General features: G+C 62.2%; 2 protein-coding genes and 1 long non-coding RNA gene across 4 annotated transcripts; 1 reads left to right on the forward strand and 2 right to left on the reverse strand.

The window, feature by feature from the left end:
* Positions 1-626: 626 nt before the first annotated feature.
* Positions 627-2,697, reverse strand: FLRT1 (fibronectin leucine rich transmembrane protein 1). The gene is made up of 2 exons (XM_087735308.1): positions 2,672-2,697; positions 627-2,436 (listed from the first exon to the last, which is right to left on the reverse strand). The coding sequence occupies exons 1-2, from the start codon at positions 2,695-2,697 to the stop codon at positions 627-629; spliced, it is 1,836 nt and encodes a 611-aa protein (XP_087591434.1).
* A 2,387-nt stretch (positions 2,698-5,084) lies between these two features.
* OTUB1 (OTU deubiquitinase, ubiquitin aldehyde binding 1) lies at positions 5,085-9,035 on the reverse strand. The gene is made up of 7 exons (XM_087735371.1): positions 8,877-9,035; positions 8,103-8,164; positions 7,895-7,993; positions 7,560-7,678; positions 6,982-7,066; positions 6,488-6,682; positions 5,085-5,529 (listed from the first exon to the last, which is right to left on the reverse strand). Exons 1-7 carry the CDS (start codon positions 8,932-8,934, stop codon positions 5,332-5,334), a joined length of 816 nt encoding a protein of 271 aa, XP_087591497.1. The 5' UTR covers positions 8,935-9,035; the 3' UTR covers positions 5,085-5,331.
* A 556-nt stretch (positions 9,036-9,591) lies between these two features.
* LOC148051775 (uncharacterized) lies at positions 9,592-14,224 on the forward strand. 2 transcript variants are annotated; one of them, XR_015699459.1, is made up of 4 exons: positions 9,592-9,879; positions 10,272-10,464; positions 10,588-12,652; positions 13,405-14,219. It is a non-coding gene; the product is annotated as an uncharacterized LOC148051775 (long non-coding RNA). The 2 variants fall into 2 exon arrangements; XR_015699458.1 differs by having other exon boundaries at positions 9,596-10,464; positions 13,405-14,224.
* Positions 14,225-18,013: the final 3,789 nt, after the last annotated feature.

Consider the following 18,013-nt stretch of genomic DNA (forward strand, 5'->3'; position numbering starts at 1 on the left):
GTGTGCCCCCCGCCATTGCTCACGCATGCGGCCCCCGTTGCACACGCGTGTGCACGCGCAGGGGTCCCGGGCGGCCGGGAAGGAGGCGCCGGCAGGAAAAGGAGCCGCTGGGTTTATTGGGGGGAGGGCGCCCCTCGGCCCTTTTGGGTCGCTTTTTCCTGATTTTGGTCCTTTTCCCCCAATTCCCACGGCGGAGGGCGGGGGGAGGGGTGAAGGCACCTCGCGGGGGGAGGGGGGCACTTCGGTGGGCGCGGTGGGGGGGGCTGCCCCCCCCCCCACGCCGGGGTCCCCCCGCACCCCTCCCTGTCCCCCCCCCCAGGGTCCCTTGTCCAGGTCCGGGCGCCGGGGTCCTCCCAGGGGTCGCAGGAGTTGTGGGGGTGCTGGCGCCGGGGTCCTCTCCCCCAGCCCCGCCGTTTCTCCCCCCAAAAAGCAGCGGCACCGAAAAGACACCTTAAAAAAAGCCAGAATGCCCCAAAAAGGGAGGTGGGGGAGGGGCAGGGGGACCCCTCCTCCCCAAAACCCCAGGGGGAGCCCCCCAAATGTCCTCAAAGCGGGGGGGGTCCCCCGCCGTATCCCCGGAGGGGGTCCTCTGCACGGGGGGGGTCCCAGAAAGAGCCCCCCCCCCCTCAGGACCCCGCTCCCCCGCCGCGGGGCACCCGCCCCCCCCGGTACCCCCGGGCGCCGGGGGGGGGCAGCGGGGGGGGCGGGGGGGGCGGCAGCGGGGACAGAGGGGGGAAGACGGTGCGGATGCCGCCCTCCTCGGGGGGCCGCAGGGGCCGCAGGGGCAGCCCCCCGCCCCCAATCTTGGGGGGCGGGGGGGGAGCCCCCCCCCCCCCCCCCCCCCTCCTCCGCCCCCACCCCCCCAGGACCCCCAGGCCCCCCCCAGCCGCTGCTGCCGCCGCCCCCCCCGCCGCCGCCGCCGGGGGTAGCGCGGGGGGGGCGTCCCTCGGTGGAGGGGGTCCCGGCGACGCGGCGGGGGTCTCGCCGCCAGCACGGGCCTGGGCGCAGAGTGGGGGGCTGGCGGCGCCGGGGGGGTCGAGGGCAGACAGACAGACGCGGTACGCGGCGCGCGGCTGTAGGGCTGTCACCACGTACTCCCCCCGCTCCCCCCGCACCAGCGTCTCCGTCACCGCCCCCCCCCCCGGCCGCAGCCAACTCAGCCGCAAGGATGCGCCGGCGGGGGCCGGGGGCCACCGGACCCTCAGAGACCCCCCCGGTGCCGCCTGCACCCACAGGCCGCCTGTCGACGCTGGGACCCCCGGTGCCACCGCCGCCGCAGTGCCTGGTGCCGCTGCCATGATGCCGGGCGACGCCGCCACGACGCCGGGCGAGGCCGCCACGACGCCGGGTGAGGCCGCGGCGGCGCCCGGTGCGGCGGGGGGATCGCAAGCATCCATCTCCCCCCTCAGCTCCCCCACCGCCAGCCCCCGCAGCCGCGCCGGCGCCTGGCACAGCAGCCCCTTGACCTCCAGCCCCCGCGGCGCCCGACGGCGCAGCCAGTCCCTCAGCCAGGCCAGGTTGCAGCCGCAGAACCAGGGGTTGTTCCGCAGCCCCAGGTGGCTCAGGCTCCCCAGGTCGTCGAACAGCCCCCGCGGCAGCGTCGTCAGGTTGTTGTCCGACAGATCCAGCCGCTCCAGCGACCGCATCCGCGCCAAGGCGCCGGCGGGGACGTGGCTGATGGCGTTGGCGGCCAGGGACAGGCGGCGAAGGCGGGCGCGGGGGAGGTTGGCCGGCGGCGCCGCTAACGCGTTCCGCCCTAACGAGAGCTCGCTGAGGTTGACCAAGCGGCTGAAGGTGTCGTCCGCCATCCGCTGGTTGGCCAACAGGTTCCCGTCCAGCACCAAGCGCCGAAGTGCCGGCAGACCCTCGAAGGCACGGAGGGGGATGGTGTGAATCCGGTTGTCGTCCAACCGCAGCTCCTCCAGCGCCGGCGGTAATCCCGGCGGGACGCTGCTGAGGTGGTTCCGGGATAGGAACAGTAACCGCAAGCGGCGATTTTCGGCAAAGGCGTCTTCTTCGATGCCGGCAGCCGAGACGGAGTTGTCGTCCAGGTGCAGGCGCTCCAGCAGCGGCGCTCGCGCCAGCGCCCGTCGGCAGAGCCCGCGGACGTTATTCTCCTGGAGGTGCAGCTCCCGCAGCGCCGGCGGCAAATACGCCGGCAACTGCTCCAAGGCGTTGGCGTAGAGATATAAAACTTTCAACGCCGATAAGTGGCCCAAACGTGCCGGGATGCCGGCGTCGCCGATCCGGTTGTTTTGGAGGAAGAGGGTGGTAGCGCCGGGGGGGAGACCCTCAGGAACGGCCGTCAATCCCCGGTCATTGCAGTAGACGCGGCCCCCGGCGCAGCGGCAGACGGTGGGACAGGCGGCAGCGGTGACGGTGACGATGGTGACGGCGGTGATGGCGGTCAGGAGCACGGAGGGGAAAGGGGGGGGGCTCCCCCCCCGCCGGGTGGCCAGGGCGAAGGCCGTCAGGGCCCAGGTGGGGGGAGGGAGGGGGAGGAGGAGGAGGAGGGGGAGGAAGGGGGGAGGGGGGCCATGGGGGGAGGGGGAGTCCTGCTGGGGGGTGGGAGGGAAAGCGGGGGGGCAGGGACTCAGGCGTCTGGGTGCTGCACCCCCCAGTGACCCCGTGCATGGGGCAGGGACCCCCAGCACCCTCCAGCCTCCCCCACTGTGGGGGACCCATGGGTCCGGGCATGGTACCCCCCACTATCTAGAGGGTAGGGACCCCCCCATCTATAGGGTAGGGGAACCCCCCACTATCTATAGGGTAGGGGATGCCCCCCACTATCTATAGGGTAGGGGGACCCCCCACACTATCTGTAGGGTAGGGACCCCCCCCATCTACAGAGTAGGGACCCCCCAGCCCCGCCCAGGGACCTGGGAGCCCGGGCATGGTGGGGGTGGGGCCCTACCTGGGTCCTCCGCCCGCTGCGAGGGTCCCCGGTCCTCGTGCGAGAGGTCCTGGTGCAACGGGGTCCTGGTGCGAGGCCGCTGCTACCGGCTCCAGTGCTCCATGGCCCCCCCCCCGCCGGGGGGGCCGCTGTGGGGGGAGGGGGTGGTGAGCAGGGGGTCCTCGTGTGGCGCACACCCTCGTGTGACACCCATCCTCGTGCGACGCCCTCGTGTGACGCCCGCCAGGACCCAGGCGTCTGGGCCCCCGCCCTCCCCTCCCCTGGGTGCTGATTACCAGTGCTACTAACGAACCGCCCCTAATTAGCGGCAGCTCGTTAGGGGCCCCTCGTGCCCCAGGGTCGCCCTTGCATCAGCCCCAGCCTTGCACGAGGGCCTCGCACGAGGAGTCACATGACCTGTCCCCAGGAGGGGACCCAGGCCTCCGGGTGATGCCTCCCCAGCTCAGCCCCCCCTATTTACCCCCCCCAGCTCATTTACCCCCATTTACCCCCCCAGCTCAGCCCCCCCACTTACCCCCCATTTGCCCCCCTCATTTACCCCCCGCCCATTTGCCCCCCCATCGCCCCGGACGCCTGGGCCCCTCCCCGGGCCGGAGCATCCCTGGGTGCTGGGGGGGTGGGGGGATTTGGGGGCTCCGTGAGGGGCTGGGGGGGCAGAGAGGTTTTGGGGGGGTCCGGGCGGGGGCCGCATGGAGGGGGGGGCCGCTTCCCTGCACACCTGGGTCCCCCCCGGCCGCCCGGGTCCCTCCCCCCGGCTGGAGCATCCCTGGGTACTGGGGGGGGGTTGGGGGACTGCGGGGCGGGAGGGATTGGGGGGGCCGGGGGGGGGTCTCATGGGGGGGTCAGGTCCCCGGACGCCTGGTTCCCTTCCCCTCCCCCCCTCCCGGACGCCTGGGCCCCTCCCCCCGGCTGGAGCATCCCTGGGTACCGGGGCGGGGGGGGGGAAGGCGGTTTCGGGGGGCTCCGGGGGGCTCAGGGGGATTTGGGGGTCTCATGGAGGGGGGGGGGGGTCGCTCCGGTGGCACCGGGAGGGGGGATGGGCCCAGCTCCCGGCCGTCCGGGTCCCTCCCGCGGGCTGGAGCATCCCTGGGTACCGGGGCGGCGGGGGCGGGGCGGGGACGGGGATGCGGCGGGGGGGGGTGGGGGGGATTTTGCGGGGTGACGGGGGGGCGGTGGTGGGCCGAGGGCGGAGGGGGACCCTTACCGGGGTCGGTACCGGCGGCGCGGTCGGGCCCGGTGCTGGCGGCGGCGGCTGCGGGCGTGGGAAGGCAGCGGAGGGGGGGGGGGCAGCGCCGCCTCCCGGTGCGCGGGGCCCGAGGGGGCCCGGGGGGGGGGGGTAAATCCGGAGGGAGGCCGGGGCCGAGAACCCCCTCCCCCCCGGCCGCCGGCCCCCCCCGAGCACCTGGGCCCCCCCGGTCCCTGGGGGGGGTCGCACATGTGGCATCGCCGGGGCCTTGCACGGGGCCTCGCACAAGAGCTCGCACAAGCATTTGCACGAAGGCTGGCACAGGCTGCCGCGGGGGCACGGGGCTGCTGCGGCACGGGGAGGTCGAGGAGCGCGGGAGGACCCTCGTGCCCCACGGCGTGCTGCGCACAGGGGCGGCCTCTCACGGGGACAGGGCTTGCACGAGGACACCCCTTGCACGAGGACCCCCTCGCACGAGGGGTCTCACTCTGCCCCCCCCCGCCTTGCGGGTCCCTGTGAGTGACTTCGGTAAGTGGGGGGGAGGGCAGGGGGAATTTGGGGGTCTCCAGGGCCGGTTTGGGGTCCTGGGGGGTCCAACGTGTCGCACGTGCGCATGGCAGGAGTGGGTTGTGCTCCACAGTGTCTTGGGGCAGGATGAGGCCCTGGGCTGTTGCCCCCCCATCCCCTGGGGGTGTCCCGAGTGACCCATATCCCCCGGGTGTCCCCCCACCCCCATTTACCCCCCCAACTGCCCCCTGGGGGTCACAAGTACCCCCCCCGATCCCATACTGCCCCTCCCTGGGCCCCAACTGCCCCCCCCCCCACCCCATACTGCCCCTCCTTGGGCCTCAACCACCCCTCAGGGGGTCCCAAGTGCCCCCCTGCTCCTCCCAGCCCCATCTCCTCCTCCCCGAGTCCCCCAAGACCCAAACGTCCGGGTCCCCTCCACACCCCCCACCCCCCCAAATAAACACGCACAGTGAGTGGGGCTGCATCTTTATTGGGGGGGGCAGAGGGGGGGCTCGTGCGAGGCCGCACGAGGGCCCACAGGGTCCATGTGAGGCCCGTGCAAGGGCTGCACGAGGCTGCGTGAGGCCACGCGAGGCTGCACGAGGCACCCGCAGGCCCCGCGCGAAGCCCCGGCGCGACCTCGGGGAGCTGCACTGGGCCCGTGCGAGGCGCCGCCGGCCTCGTGCGAGGTCTCGTGCGAGGCCTCGTGCGAGGCGAGAGCTCACTTGTAGAGGATGTCGTAGTGGCCAGGACGGTAGAGGAGGCAGACGCGGGGCTGGGAGCCCTCGGGGAAGACGTGGGGGTTGGTGGCGCCGCCCTCCCCCCGGTCCATGTATTCCACCAGGATGGAGACGTGCAAGGCTCGTGCGAGGGCGATGATGTGGATGTGGTCGCTCTCCTTGCACATGGGTTCCACCTCCTGTAAGGGGAAACGGGGGTCAGGGGGGCTGCACAAGGGGCACGAGAGGGCACTGGGGGCGGGCGAGGGCACTTGGAGGCCGGGCGAGGGCGTGCAAAGCCATGCGAGGCTGGACAAAGCTGTGGGAGGGACGCGCACGGAGGATCAGAGGGCATGCTAGGGCCGTGGGAGGCCGTGCAAAGCCATGCGAGGGCCGTGCAAGGCTGTAAAAGGCCACGCAAGGGCAGTGCAAAGCTGTGCAAGGCCGTGTAAATCTGTGGGATGGCTGTGCAAGGGCCGCTAGAGGCTGCGTGAAGCTGCGCAAAGGCCATCAGAAGCTGTGCAAGGGCAGTGTGAGATTGTGCAAGACCACGCAAGGGCCACTGGAGGCCGTGCAAGGCTGCGTGATGTCGCAGAAGGGCTGCAAGAGACCACGCGAGGACCACCTGAAGCTGCGCGAGCGCGCCGGGAGCTGGCCCGAGACCCACGCGCGGGCAGCACGAGTCTGCGCAAGGCTCGTGTGAGGCCACGCAAAGCCACGCAAGGCTGCGTGATGCCATCCGGGGGCCCTGGGATGTGATGCGAGACCGTGCAAAGGCAGTTTGAGGCCGTGCAAGTTTGCACGAGGCTGCGAGACACCACGTAAAGGCCACAGGAGACCCCGCAAGGACCACACGGAGCTGCATGAGGGTGCCGAGAGGTGGCACAAGGCCTGGGTGAGACCTGCGTGAGGCTGTGCAAATCTGTGCAAAGCCATGCGAAGCTGCAAGACACCACAAAAGAGACCCCTCCAGGACCATAGGAAGCCACGCAGGGGCCCCAGAAGCCGACGCGGGACCCATGCGAGGCCGTGCAAAGCCATGCCAGGCCGTGCAAAGCTGCATGATGCCATGCAAGGGCCACAAGAGACCACGCGAGGACCAAGCGGAGCCGTGTGAGGCTGCTGGGAGGCGGTGCGTGGCCTGTGCAAGGCCCTGACCTGCTGGCAGAACTCCTTGATGCTGCGGCCGCCCTCGAGGAACTGCTCGAAGAAGCGGTGGTGGCGCTGGAGGCAGCCGGAGGTCAGCAGGCGCAGGTAGACCACCAGGTAGTCGGAGGTGCTGGGCTCGTTGAAGGCCGCCAGCAGCTCTGGCAGTGGCACGCGGCGCTCCACCCGCTCGATCAGCTCCATGAACTGCCGGGCACACGTGTGTCAGGGGGGCACACATGGGGTTACATGCACTGTCACAGGGGCACATGTGCCATCGGGGGGTCACAGACAGGGTCACATGCACCATCACGGGGGCACACGTGAGGTCACATGTGCTGTCATGGGGCCATACATGGGGTTACACGCACCCTCATGGGGTCACACATGGGGTCACAGGGACCCTCGTGGTCACACACGGGGTCGCAGGTGCCATGTCTCCCGGTGTCCCTGTGTCCCATGTCCCCCCCGTGTCCCCATGCCCCCCCACGTCCCCATGTCCCCACCGTGTTGTGGAAGTCCTCGATGGTGAACTCGGTGAAGCCCTGCGCCACCAGCTCCTCCTTGCTGCGGGCGGAGACCTCCTTGAACCTGGGGGGGGACCCAGGCGTCTGGGGGGGAACTTGGGCCTCCGGGGCGGGGAGGGTGCAAGGGCGACCCAGGGGGCTTGGGGACACACCCAGGGGGACCCCGGCATCTAGAGGGGGACCCAGGCGTCTGTGTAGGGGACCTGGGGGGGCCAAGAGAGACCCAGGGGGCTCGGGGGGACACCCGAGGGGACCCCAGCATCCCAGGGGGGACCCAAGCATCTGGGTGGGGGACCTGGGGGGGCCAAGAGGGACCCAGGGGGTTCGGGGGGGGACACCCAGGTGTCTGGGGGGGGACACTTGGGCATCTGGGGTGGGGAGGGGGCAAGGGTGACCCAGGGGGCTTGGGGGACACACCCGGGGGGACCTCAGCATCTCAAGTGGGACCCAGGCATCTGGGTGGGGGACCTGGGGGGCCAAGAGGGACCCAGGGGGGGACCCCCTGGCATCTCGGGGGGGACCCAGGCATCTAAGGGGGGTCCCCGGGTGTGGCGCACCGCTGCAGCTCCTGGCCATCCTCCAGCAGAGCCTCCAGGTGGGCGAAGCCGAAGGCTCGGTAGAAGCAGTTCCCGTCCGGCCGCGTCTTCCGGATGTAGGAATACTTCTGGAGCAGGTCCTGGAGGGGGGGACGGTCAGATGGGGAGGACACGGGGACAGCCCGGGGGACGTGGAGCCCATTAAAGCTCCCAGTCCCATACCGACGCCCTTTAAAGGCTCCGAGCGCCATAGCGGCACCCCAGAGGGGCTTCCAGTGCCAAACTAGTGATCTTTAAAGGCTCCCAGTCCCATACTGGTACCTTAAAGGTGCTCCCCGTCCCACACGGGCACCTACCTTGATCTTCTGCTGGTAGATGTGGTCGTCCTCGGCGTACTCCTTGTACAGCACTGCCAGCTCCAGCCGCTCTGACACCAGCGGGTTCTGCACCGCGATCTGCACCCCGGGGAGGGGGTCAGGATTGAGGGGACCCCCCCTAAGGGGGAGCGGAGCAGTTTGGGGACCCCCGAGGGAGGCTGGGGGGGGACGTCGGGGGATTTCTCACCTCTTGCTGGATACGGTCCTGCTGCGCCATGATGGCCTCATCATAGGCCAGGCAGTTCACGCCTTTGGGGGGGGATATTGGGGTTCGGGGGGGGGTCCCAATTTCACAGGGGCCCCCCCTGGCCTCTTCACCGTCCCATGGGTTTGGGGGACTGGGGTGGGCACTCCCAAAATGGATCCTGGGGAAAGGTGGCTGGTGGCAGGACCCTGGGGAGATGCCTTCTGGGGGGGTGACTGGGGTGCTATAGGGGGAGACTACAGGGGTCTTGGGATGCTGTAGGGACACTACGGGTGGTACTGGGGCACTGGGAGGGCCCTATGGTGGTATCAGAGCTCTATAGGGGGCCTATAGAGGGGTACTGGGGTGTATGGGGGGCCTGTGGGGGGACTGGGGTGCTGCGGGGGGCTATAGAGGATATTGAGGTGCTTGGGGGGCTTATGGGGGGTACTGGGGTGCTATAAGGGGCACTAGGGTGCTATGAGAGCCCTATAGCGGTACGAGGGTGCTACGAAGCTGCTATGGGGTGACCATGGGGGTACTGGGGTGCTAGGGGGGCTTTAAGGGAGCCTAGAGAGGTACCGGAGAACCACGGGGGTGCCGGGGGGGGGCTATAAGGGCATTGGGGGCCCCATGGTGGGGAACCGGGCCGCAGCGCAGGGTCCCCCGTCGGGCGCTGGGTAGTCCCGGTCCGGGGGTCCTTGGGGGGGTGCGGGAACGCAGGGGAAGAACCGGCGGAACGGCCGCAGGGGGGTCCCGGCCAGGGCCCGTCGGTACCGTCAGCGTCGCCGCCGAGCGACTCCGGCTTCTGCTGAGGCTCCTCCGCCGCCATCATCCGCCGCAGCCCCAACCCGCGCAGCGCTTCCGGGCCACCGGCTGCCGCCAGCAGCGCTTCCGGGTCAACCACCGCCCCGCCGGAAGGGCGCCCGGCCCTAGCAACCGCCTCCGCCAATCCCGGGGACTGGCCCGCCCCTAGCAACGACCCGCGTGGGCGGGAGGCCCCGCCCCTGACGAGCCCCGCCCCTGGAGACCGCCCGGCAGGGGAATGGCACTGCCCCTAGCGACAGGCCCCGCTCCTGGAGACGGCCCGGCACGGGAACGGCCCCGCCCCTAGCGACAGGCCTCGCCCCTGGAGACCGCCCGGCACGGGAACGGCCCCGCCCCTAGCGACAGGCCCCGCTCCTGGAGACGGCCCGGCACGGGAACGGCCCCGCCCCTAGCGACAGGCCCCGCCCCTGGAGACGGCCCGGCACGGGAACGGCCCCGCCCCTAGCGACAGGCCCCGCTCCTGGAGACGGCCCGGCACGGGAACGGCCCCGCCCCTAGCGACAGGCCTCGCCCCTGGAGACCGCCCGGCACGGGAACGGCCCCGCCCCTAGCGACAGGCCCCGCTCCTGGAGACGGCCCGGCACGGGAACGGCCCCGCCCCTAGCGACAGGCCCCGCCCCTGGAGACGGCCCGGTACGGGAGCGGCGGTCGGGGCTGCCCGGAGCCGGGGCCGCGCCGGGCCGGGGCCGGCGGCGGGGGCTGCCCGTAGCTGCGGCAGGGGCTCCGCAGGGTTGCGGTGTGTCAGCGGGCGGGGGAACGGTGACCCCGCAGGGTCAGAAAGTGGGGACGGTGCTCGGGGCTTCCGGTCGGCCATGTTGGCTCCCCGGGGCATGCCGGGAGCTGTAGTTTTAGCGGCCGCGGCTGGTCGCGCATGCGCGGCGGCGGCCGCCTCCTCTACGCTACCGGTACCGGCGCTGCGGGACGATGCCCCCGCGCTCGGTGCTGCCTGCCGGTAAGGGAACGCCGCTCCCAGCCCCACGGGCGCGCTCCCGGCGGGCGGGTGAGGGCCGGGAGCACCGGGGAGGGACCCAGAGCTGACAGAAGGGAGCAGGGGAAGGCGGCGGGCACCCCCGAACTCGCTCGAGCTCCCCCGAGCCTCCCCCGGCCCCGTGCAGCTCCAGCGCCTCCCCTGCCGCCTGTCCGGTAGCCCCAGGTGGCCCCAAGCCCTGCCGTGAAGGCCACAAGCCGGCCCTCGAACGGGCTGCGTTCTCCCTCAGCGCCGGTGCCGTTACCAGCGGTGCGGGGAAGGAGCAGCCTCTCCCCAGGCCCCTGTGGAAGGAGAGGCTTCGGCCAGGGGCACCTGCGGTAGTAACGGCCGCCGCTGCTGCCTTCCCTGCCCCACAGGCCGCGCTGAGGACGCCGTTGTCCGTTCCTCCCCGGGGATGCCGCGGACAGCACCCGCCTCAGGCTCGCGTGGGTGATGTTATACCTGCCCGGCCTCGCTCCCCTCGCGGTGCGGGGGCAAAGCGGGACAGCTGGGCGCTTGCTGGCTGCGGACAGGAGCTGCCGCGGCTGCAGCCGGAGAGGCCGGAGAAAGGTAAAGAAGAAGAGACGGGAGGCCGCCTGGCCGACCGCTGCCTCCCGCTGCAGGCAAGAGCGAGCCTGCCTCTGCAGGTGGGAAGGGATCCCTCGTGTTTACGTGGCAGGGTTTTGTTGGCAGGGGCTGTGGGTTCTGCGAGAAGACACCAGGAGTTGCCCCCATGTCAGGCACGGCCACTTCCAGCTCCAAGATGGATCTGCCGCTGGTCCAAGCTGAGCCCATCGGCAATGCTGGTTGTGCCTCTGGGATGGACGTTTAAGAAGGGGCAAAAAATGCTGCGCAGCAGCACCTGTGGCCCCGTGGAGAGGAGCCCGCACCAGAGCAGAAGAAGAGCATGAGGAGGAAGGAGCGGCAGAGATGATGTGTGATGAACTGAGTGCGACCCCTGCTCCCTGTCCCCCTGCATTGCTCGGGGGTGGGATGCAGGGAAGTCAGGAGTCATGAAGATGAGCCCAGGAAAAAAGAGCAAGGCGGTTTTTAGATTTGTTCTTATTTCTTATTATCCTACTCTTGATTTTGATTGACAATAAATTGAATTAATTTCCCCAAGCTGGGTCTGTTTTGCCTGTGACAGTAATTGGTGAGTGACCTCCCTGTCCTTTTCTCAATCTACAAGCTGCTTTGTTGTATTTTGTCCCCCTGTCTTGTTGAGGAGGGGGAGCGATAGAGTGGCTTGGTGAGCACCCGGTGGCCAGCCGAGGTCAGCCCACCCCAGTTGCCTTCTATCAGGCTCCCTGTCCCTATTTTTCAATTCTTGCCTATGTTTCTTGTACCTCATCGCTTTTGAAACTTTCTTTCTACTTCTCCATCCTTATTTTTTAAATTCTTGCATAGGTTTCTCAAACCCAGTTGCTTTTTAAATTTTCTTGCTACCTTTCTGTCTCCCTGACCTAATTTTATTTTCTTGCCAGTGTTTCTTGTACCCCGTTGCTTTTCAGATTTTCTTCCTACTTCTCCCTCTCTGCAGCTCCGTGTACCTGTTTTTTTAATTCTCGTGTAGGATTCTTGTATACTGTTGCTTGTAAAATCTGTTTATGTCTCCCTCTATCCATCTTCCTGTCTCTAATTGATAATTCTTCCCTCTCTGTCCTCTACCCTGTCACTTTTTGCACTTTATACATCTCCCTCTTTCTAGCTCCCTGTCCCTGTGTGTTAGTTCTTCCCTATGTTTCTTGTACCCTGTTGCTTTTAGAAAATTTTCTTTCTACATCTACCTCTATCCCGCTGTTTCTATTTTTTTATTTCTTGCCTATGTTTCCTTTCCCCTGTCACTTCAGAATTTTCCCTGTCCCTTGTCTTGTCTGTCTTGTTGTCCTGCTGGTCCCTTCTGCCTCTCTCTCCTGCTCCCTGTCTCTCTTATTTATTCCTCCATCTCTCTGTCCCTGTTCACCCCCGCAGTCTTTCTTCTGCTCTCCTCTCTCGCACAGTTGTCCTGCTCCCTGTCCCTCTCTTGTTCGCAGCATCCCGTTTTCTGTCCCACACCTCTGTGTCCCTCTGTCCTTCCGCCTGCTTTTCTCTTCTCTTTTCTCCCTCTGTCCTGCTGCATTTGGGCACTGAGCCTTGCAGCCAACTCGCCGCCAAGATTTCTTACGTGCATTAATGAATAAACTTTTCCTGCCTCGTCTGTGCCCCTGGATGTGTTTGCAGCCCCTGGGTGCAGAGCATGTGGCTGTGGAGAGGTGCAGGGGAGGGGGTGATGTGCTGTGGGGCTTTGGCAATGGCCCCTATTGCTGATGGGCTCCAGCTGGGGCAGCCCCAGGTGTGGCCAGTGAGGCTGAGGATGGGGCTGGCCCTGCTGTGTGAAGGGGCTCTAGCTGTAAAGGGGGCTGCCTGGGCATGCCTGCTTGAGAAAGCTGATGAAGGGGAATGGGCTGAGGAGGGAGTCCTGCAGGCAGGTGCCTCCTGCAAGGAACGGCCAGTCTGTGTGGCGAGGAAGGATCCCTCCGAGCCGTCCCCGACAGGGCAGACACCAGCACGCAGTGCTAGGAGCTCAGTGCCTCTGTTGGCTACGTGGGTGAGCCACCAGGTATTGAGGAAGCCTTGCAGAGGAGGAGCATAGAGGTGCCCGCTGCATGCTGCTGAATGGGCGAGGGTCCGGCGTGCAGCACTGCAGAGGAGGAAGGGGCAGAGGCAGAGAGAGAAGCGTCGAGGCGGTGAAGGTCTCCTGCCGGCACCAGGAGCTGTGGTGAGTCACGCGTCCTCTCCTCTGTATCCTGGCCCATCTCTGCCACCCTTCTCCAGATGTCTGCCTGCCTCCCTTCCTCCGTCTGCCTCTCTGCCCACCTACCTGCATGGCTCCCCAAAACTTGTTATTCTTCTGCCAACTCTGGAGAATACGCCGTTGCATTTTAAATTTTTTCTATGTGTCTCTCTAGCCAGCTCCCTCTCCCTATTTTTCAGTTTTTCTGCACTGCCTTGTGGCCTATTACTTTTAAATTTTCATTTCTATATCTCCTCCCTATCCAGCTCCCTGACCCTATGTTTTTTTAATATCTCCCTCTGCTCTGTACCCCATTGCTTTTCAAACTTTCTTTCTATGCCTCCCTCTATTTGGCTCCATTTTCCTATTTTTTATTTCTGCTCACTCTTTCCTTCACCCTGTTTGTTTTAAAATTCCTTTATATGTACGTATCTCTCTCGCCAGCTCCGTGGCCTTATTTTTTAGTTCTCGCCTGTGCGATTTGTACCCCATCGCTTTTTGAATTTTCTTTCTATTTGTCCCTCTATCTTCCACCCTGTCCCTATTTTAAAACTCTTTCCTGTGTTTCCTGTACCCCGCCACTTGCTCTTTTTGTGTATCCCATTATTTGTCTCCCTGTCATTATTTCTTAACGTTTTTCTATTTGTCCTGTACCCCATTGCTTTTTTAGTTTTATTTCTATGTCTCCCACTATGCGGCTTACTGTCCCTATTTTTTTAATCCGTCCCTTTGGTCAGGGAAGGGTCTGTCCAGGCATGCCTGCCTGAGGGAGCCGATGAAGGGGAACTGTCCAAGGAAGGAATCCAAGGGAGTCCTGCAGGCAGTTGCCTCCAGCAATGAATGACCAGTGCCTGCAGCGAGGAAGCATCCCTCTGCGTGTCCCTGACAGAGCGCCTTACCAGCACACAGTGCTGGGAGCTCAGCGCCTCCATCGGCTGCACGGGAGAGCCGCCGGGAAGCTTGGTGGTGGAGGAGCGTTGAGGCACCTGCTGCCGAGGCAGACAGAAAAGCATTAGGGCAGCGAAGGTCTCTTGCCGGTGCCAGGAGCTGCGTCGAGTCGCACGTTCTCTCGTGTGCATCCTGGTCTGTAGCAAACACTACACATCAAGGTTATCCCACTAGATCTCCAGCCGACCCGGGCTTTATACCCCCAGCAGTAGGTGTGTCATGTTATAAGGGGCGGAGACAAGGGAGGGTCGACCCTTAACTCTTTCCGTACAGCACGTGATCTTCCGGTCACCAGCCCTTATCTTTACTACATTTCCCCCTCCCTTAGCTCCAGTAGTTCTGGATCTTGCTGGGGAAGCTGCGTGTAAAATAATCGATATATGGTAAGACTTATACAGACACGCATCCGTTATGTTCGTGGATTTTGCCCAGTCCAGCCAGTAGTTCGTCGCGGCTCCCTCATTACTCCCCCACACCATCAGGATGCATAGGGAAATGGTAACCTGTCAAGATAAGACTCAATAGATTGATTAATGTCTATACGGTCGAATATTTCGACTGGGTACCCATTCTAGCGTCCCTTTCTCGGTTTGCACACAGGCATACCCACGTCCCAAGCAACGGAGGGAATAAGGGCCCCCCCATTCACGGGTTTGCAGGTCCCGTACTTGAACCAAAGGGTAAGGCCCTTCGTTCTCATCGAGCCAGAAATGTGCCTGGGTTGCAGTCTGGGTTTTATAGGTGTTCCCTCGAATGGTATGATTTAAGGTAATTAGTGCCATCGTCAACAGACGCTGTGCCCGAAATAAGGGAGGGTCAAGGGGAGGGGGAACCCCTGTTCCTGGGCTTATCTTTTCCCCCTCCCTAAGTCGGTTGAGTAACTCTTTTAATGTGCGATGCGCGCGTTCTACAATGCTTTGGCCCGTACTGTTATAGGGAATGCCATGACTCAACTGAATATCCCAGTGCGCACAAAAGTCCTTTGTCTTCTTGCTGACGTATGCCGCTCCATTATCTGTTTTAATTTTTTGTGGGATGCCAAGTTGCGCCATACAGTCCTGCCAATGTAAAATAACTGCGAGAGCATTTTGTTTAGCATGCATAGTGGCTAAAATAACTCCACTGCAGGTATCAACTGTGACATGCAGATACTTACGTGGATTAAAGGGTTCATAAATCGTAACATCAGACTGCCATATTTGGTTGGGCTGCAACCCTCGAGGGTTTACCCCTGCCTCCCAGAGGGGACCTTTGGAACACACAGGACAAGCAGCAATCACAGAGCAAGCATCTTGCAACGTAATGCCAGCGAGCCTAGCTAAACCGCGAGCTCCACAGTGGAGGAGCTCATGCAGGCGGAAAGCTCACCTTAGGTTAGAAGTTTCTTCAACCGCCAGTATGCTCCTTGCTAAGCTGTCCACTACTTCATTCCCAGCAGAAAGAAAACTCGGTATGGAACTATGACTATTAACATGGATAGGAGAGACAGGAGCGGTTCTCATTTGCAGTGCAGTGAGCAACATTCCGGCAATCTCCGACGTTGCCCCAAGTGCCCATCGGCACTTCTTCAGTAACTTATATACGTAGCAAGAGTCTGTGATTAGATCCAAGGCCTCTTCGGGCCATTGAGTGAGAGCCATCCATACCGCCTTGGCCTCAAGATATTGCACGGATTGCCCTTGATCTTGATAACTAATGTGGGTCCACTGACCATCCTCCTGCCGTGTAACGACAGCTTTCCCAGTAACCGATGACGCGTTGGTAAAAACCGTGCGGCCTCCGGTGGGTTGTTCAACTATGGCACTAGCTGGCAAAAAATGGAGTACCTGGATTATCTCCCCACAGGGGTGTGGTCTTAGACCTTCAATACGACCCGTAAATTCAGCTATCGCCGCTTGCAGGAGCCCCACTTGTGGAAGTACCAACTCCCACTGTGCCAAAGAACAGGGCAACGCGATGACCTCCGGGTCCTTCCCTGTTAAGTGTTGAGTTTGCCTCCGACAGCGGAGAATAAGCTGGGATAATAATGTTGGCCAAGAAATTAAAGCCGTCTTTGGTTTGCCTTGATACAACCAAGCAAAAGGCCAGCCTTTTTCACCATTATTTTGAATTAGTAAACCATGGCCAGCGGTATCGGTCATGTAAATCAGGGCAGTGACTGGTTGTTCAGGTGTAAATCGAGCGAGACCCCAATGCTGGGCTCGCTCCATAATTGTCCTAAGAATCTCCTGATGGTTTCTTGAAAGAGTCCTTGGAGCTAGGGGGGAATCTCCTCCTTTCAGGAGTTGATATAAGGTAGTCATTTCTGCCTCAGATATTGGAATAAAGTTTCTAAGCCACAATAGTTGTCCAATTAATTTTTGTGCCTCATGGAGTGTTGTCACTGTATCGTCGATCACTGGGATACAATGGGGCGTCCTCAGGTGTTTTGCCTTCTTTTTCTCCTTCCCGCCATCTTCCTTCACGTAGTTCACGATACTGCTGGGATCCCACATCGGCCCCCGGGACCCAATCCAGCAACCTATCAGTCAGCTCCCTTTCCACACATTGTTGCAACTCGCCCCAGGGGTATTGAGGAAGTGGCAGATCCACCGGTGCAGGAGGTGCCGAAGGTTCCGTGGGCGGCCGCTCTAAACTCCCCACTTGTATCGGGAACACCTTTCCCGACTCCTTTGTTCCCGCTGCGCCATAGTCTCCTTGCGCCTCCCCTTCCTCCGTTGGCTCAGCCCCCAGTAACAACGGTTCCGTCTGTGTCCCACAGGCCACTCCTTCCCAGCCAGCCTGGGTCCCCTCCGAAACTAAACCCGTTGGCTTTTCGTTCCCAGGAGATTCCTGCCCCATCAGCACACCACGTGCAGCAGGTCGGCGCCGCCTTGCCGCAAACCCCCGCTTGAGCACCCTTGTCGTTACCGACTTTAGTACCTTTATGAGTTCCGCGAGCTCCATCGCTGTTGCCTGATCACGTCGGGGTCACCACTGTGTAGCAAACACTACACATCAAGGTTATCCCACCAGATCTCCAGCCGACCCGGGCTTTATACCCCCAGCAGTAGGTGTGTCATGTTATAAGGGGCGGAGACAAGGGAGGGTCGACCCTTAACTCTTTCCGTACAGCACGTGATCTTCCGGTCGCCAGCCCTTATCTTTACTACACTGGTCCACCTCTGCTGCCCTTCCCCGGATCTCTGCCTGCCTGCCTGCCTCCCTGCCTGTCTCTGCTTCTGTCTCCCTCTCTGCTGGCCCACCTACCTGTCTGGCTCCCCAAAGCTTGTTATTCTTCTGTGAACTCTGCCCTGTACCACTTCACCTAGTAATTTTTTTCTGTTTCCCTCTTTGCGGCTCCCTCTCCCTATTTTTTCATGCTTTCCTGTATTTTTTGTACCCCGTTGCATTTTAATTTCTCTTTCTACATTTCCGTCTCTGCAGTGCCTTGTCCCTATTTTTTAATTCCTCCCTCTGTCCTGCACTCCATAGCTTTTAAAATTTTCTTTCTATGGTTCCTCCTATCCATCTCCCTGTCCCTGCTTTTCTAATATTCCCATTTCTTGTGCCTGATCACTGTTTAAATTTTCTTTCTATGTTGTCCTCTATCCATCTCCCTGTCCCAATGTTTTAATTCTTGTCTATGTTTCTTGTATGTAGTTGCTTTTTAAAACTCCTTCTAGGTCTCTCTCTATCAGGCTTCCTTTCTTGATTTTTAAAATTCTTCCCTCTATTTCTTGTACCCCATTGCTATTTGATGTCTCTTTCAAGAATTCCTGTTACCTGGCTCCCTTTCCCTGAATTTTAAGTCCTCCCTTTCATCTGCATACCTCCTCGCTTTTAAAATTTCCTTTCAATATTTCCTTCTATTGTCATCCCCGTTCCTATTTTTTAATTCTTTCCTGTATTTCTTGTAGCCTGTTGCTTTTAAAAATTTCTTTTTATGTCTCCCGCTATCCGATTCCTTGTCCCTATTTTTTAATTCCTCCCTCTCTGTCCTGTACCCAGTTGCTGTAAAAAATTTCTTTCTATGTCTCCATTTATTTAGTTTCCTGTTCTTCTTATTTTTTTTCTGTCGATACTATTCTCCGTCAATTTAAAATTTTGTTTCTATGGCTACTTTTAGCCAGTTCACTGTCTTTATTTTCTAATTCTCTCCTGTCTGTCCTGTACCCTGTTGCTTCTTTGATTTTCTTCTTATGTCTGCTTTTATCAAGCTCCCTATCCACAGTTTTTAATTCTTTCCTGTGTTGTGTACCCTGTTGACTTTAAAATTTACTTTTATGTGTGTCTCTATTTTTTTCCCATTCTTAGTTTTTGATTTGTTCCTGTCTTTCCTTAAAGCCATCACACTTTACATTTTCTTTCTACGTCAAAGTTTATCTACTTTGCTGTCCCTATTTTTTATGGTTTGCT

This window comes from Nipponia nippon, unplaced genomic scaffold (genome assembly GCF_047370975.1).
Source record: "Nipponia nippon isolate SJK-2023a ecotype South Korea unplaced genomic scaffold, ASM4737097v1 scaffold_55, whole genome shotgun sequence".
In the NCBI taxonomy this organism is placed as follows: domain Eukaryota; kingdom Metazoa; phylum Chordata; class Aves; order Pelecaniformes; family Threskiornithidae; genus Nipponia; species Nipponia nippon.

Excerpts from the sequence above, each read along its gene's own strand:
- FLRT1 (XM_087735308.1), bottom strand. The coding sequence starts at position 2,697 with ATGCCCGGACCCATGGGTCCCCCACA. Across the intron at positions 2,437-2,671 it reads GGACCCATGGGTCCCCCACA|CCCCCCCCCTTTCCCCTCCG; the intron begins GTGGGGGAGGCT and ends GCGGGGGGGGAG.
- OTUB1 (XM_087735371.1), bottom strand. The coding sequence starts at position 8,934 with ATGATGGCGGCGGAGGAGCCTCAGCAGAAGCCGGAGTCGCTCGGCGGC. Across the intron at positions 7,067-7,559 it reads GATGGCCAGGAGCTGCAGCG|GTTCAAGGAGGTCTCCGCCC; the intron begins GTGCGCCACACC and ends GTCCCCCCCCAG. Across the intron at positions 5,530-6,487 it reads TCAAGGAGTTCTGCCAGCAG|GAGGTGGAACCCATGTGCAA; the intron begins GTCAGGGCCTTG and ends TTCCCCTTACAG.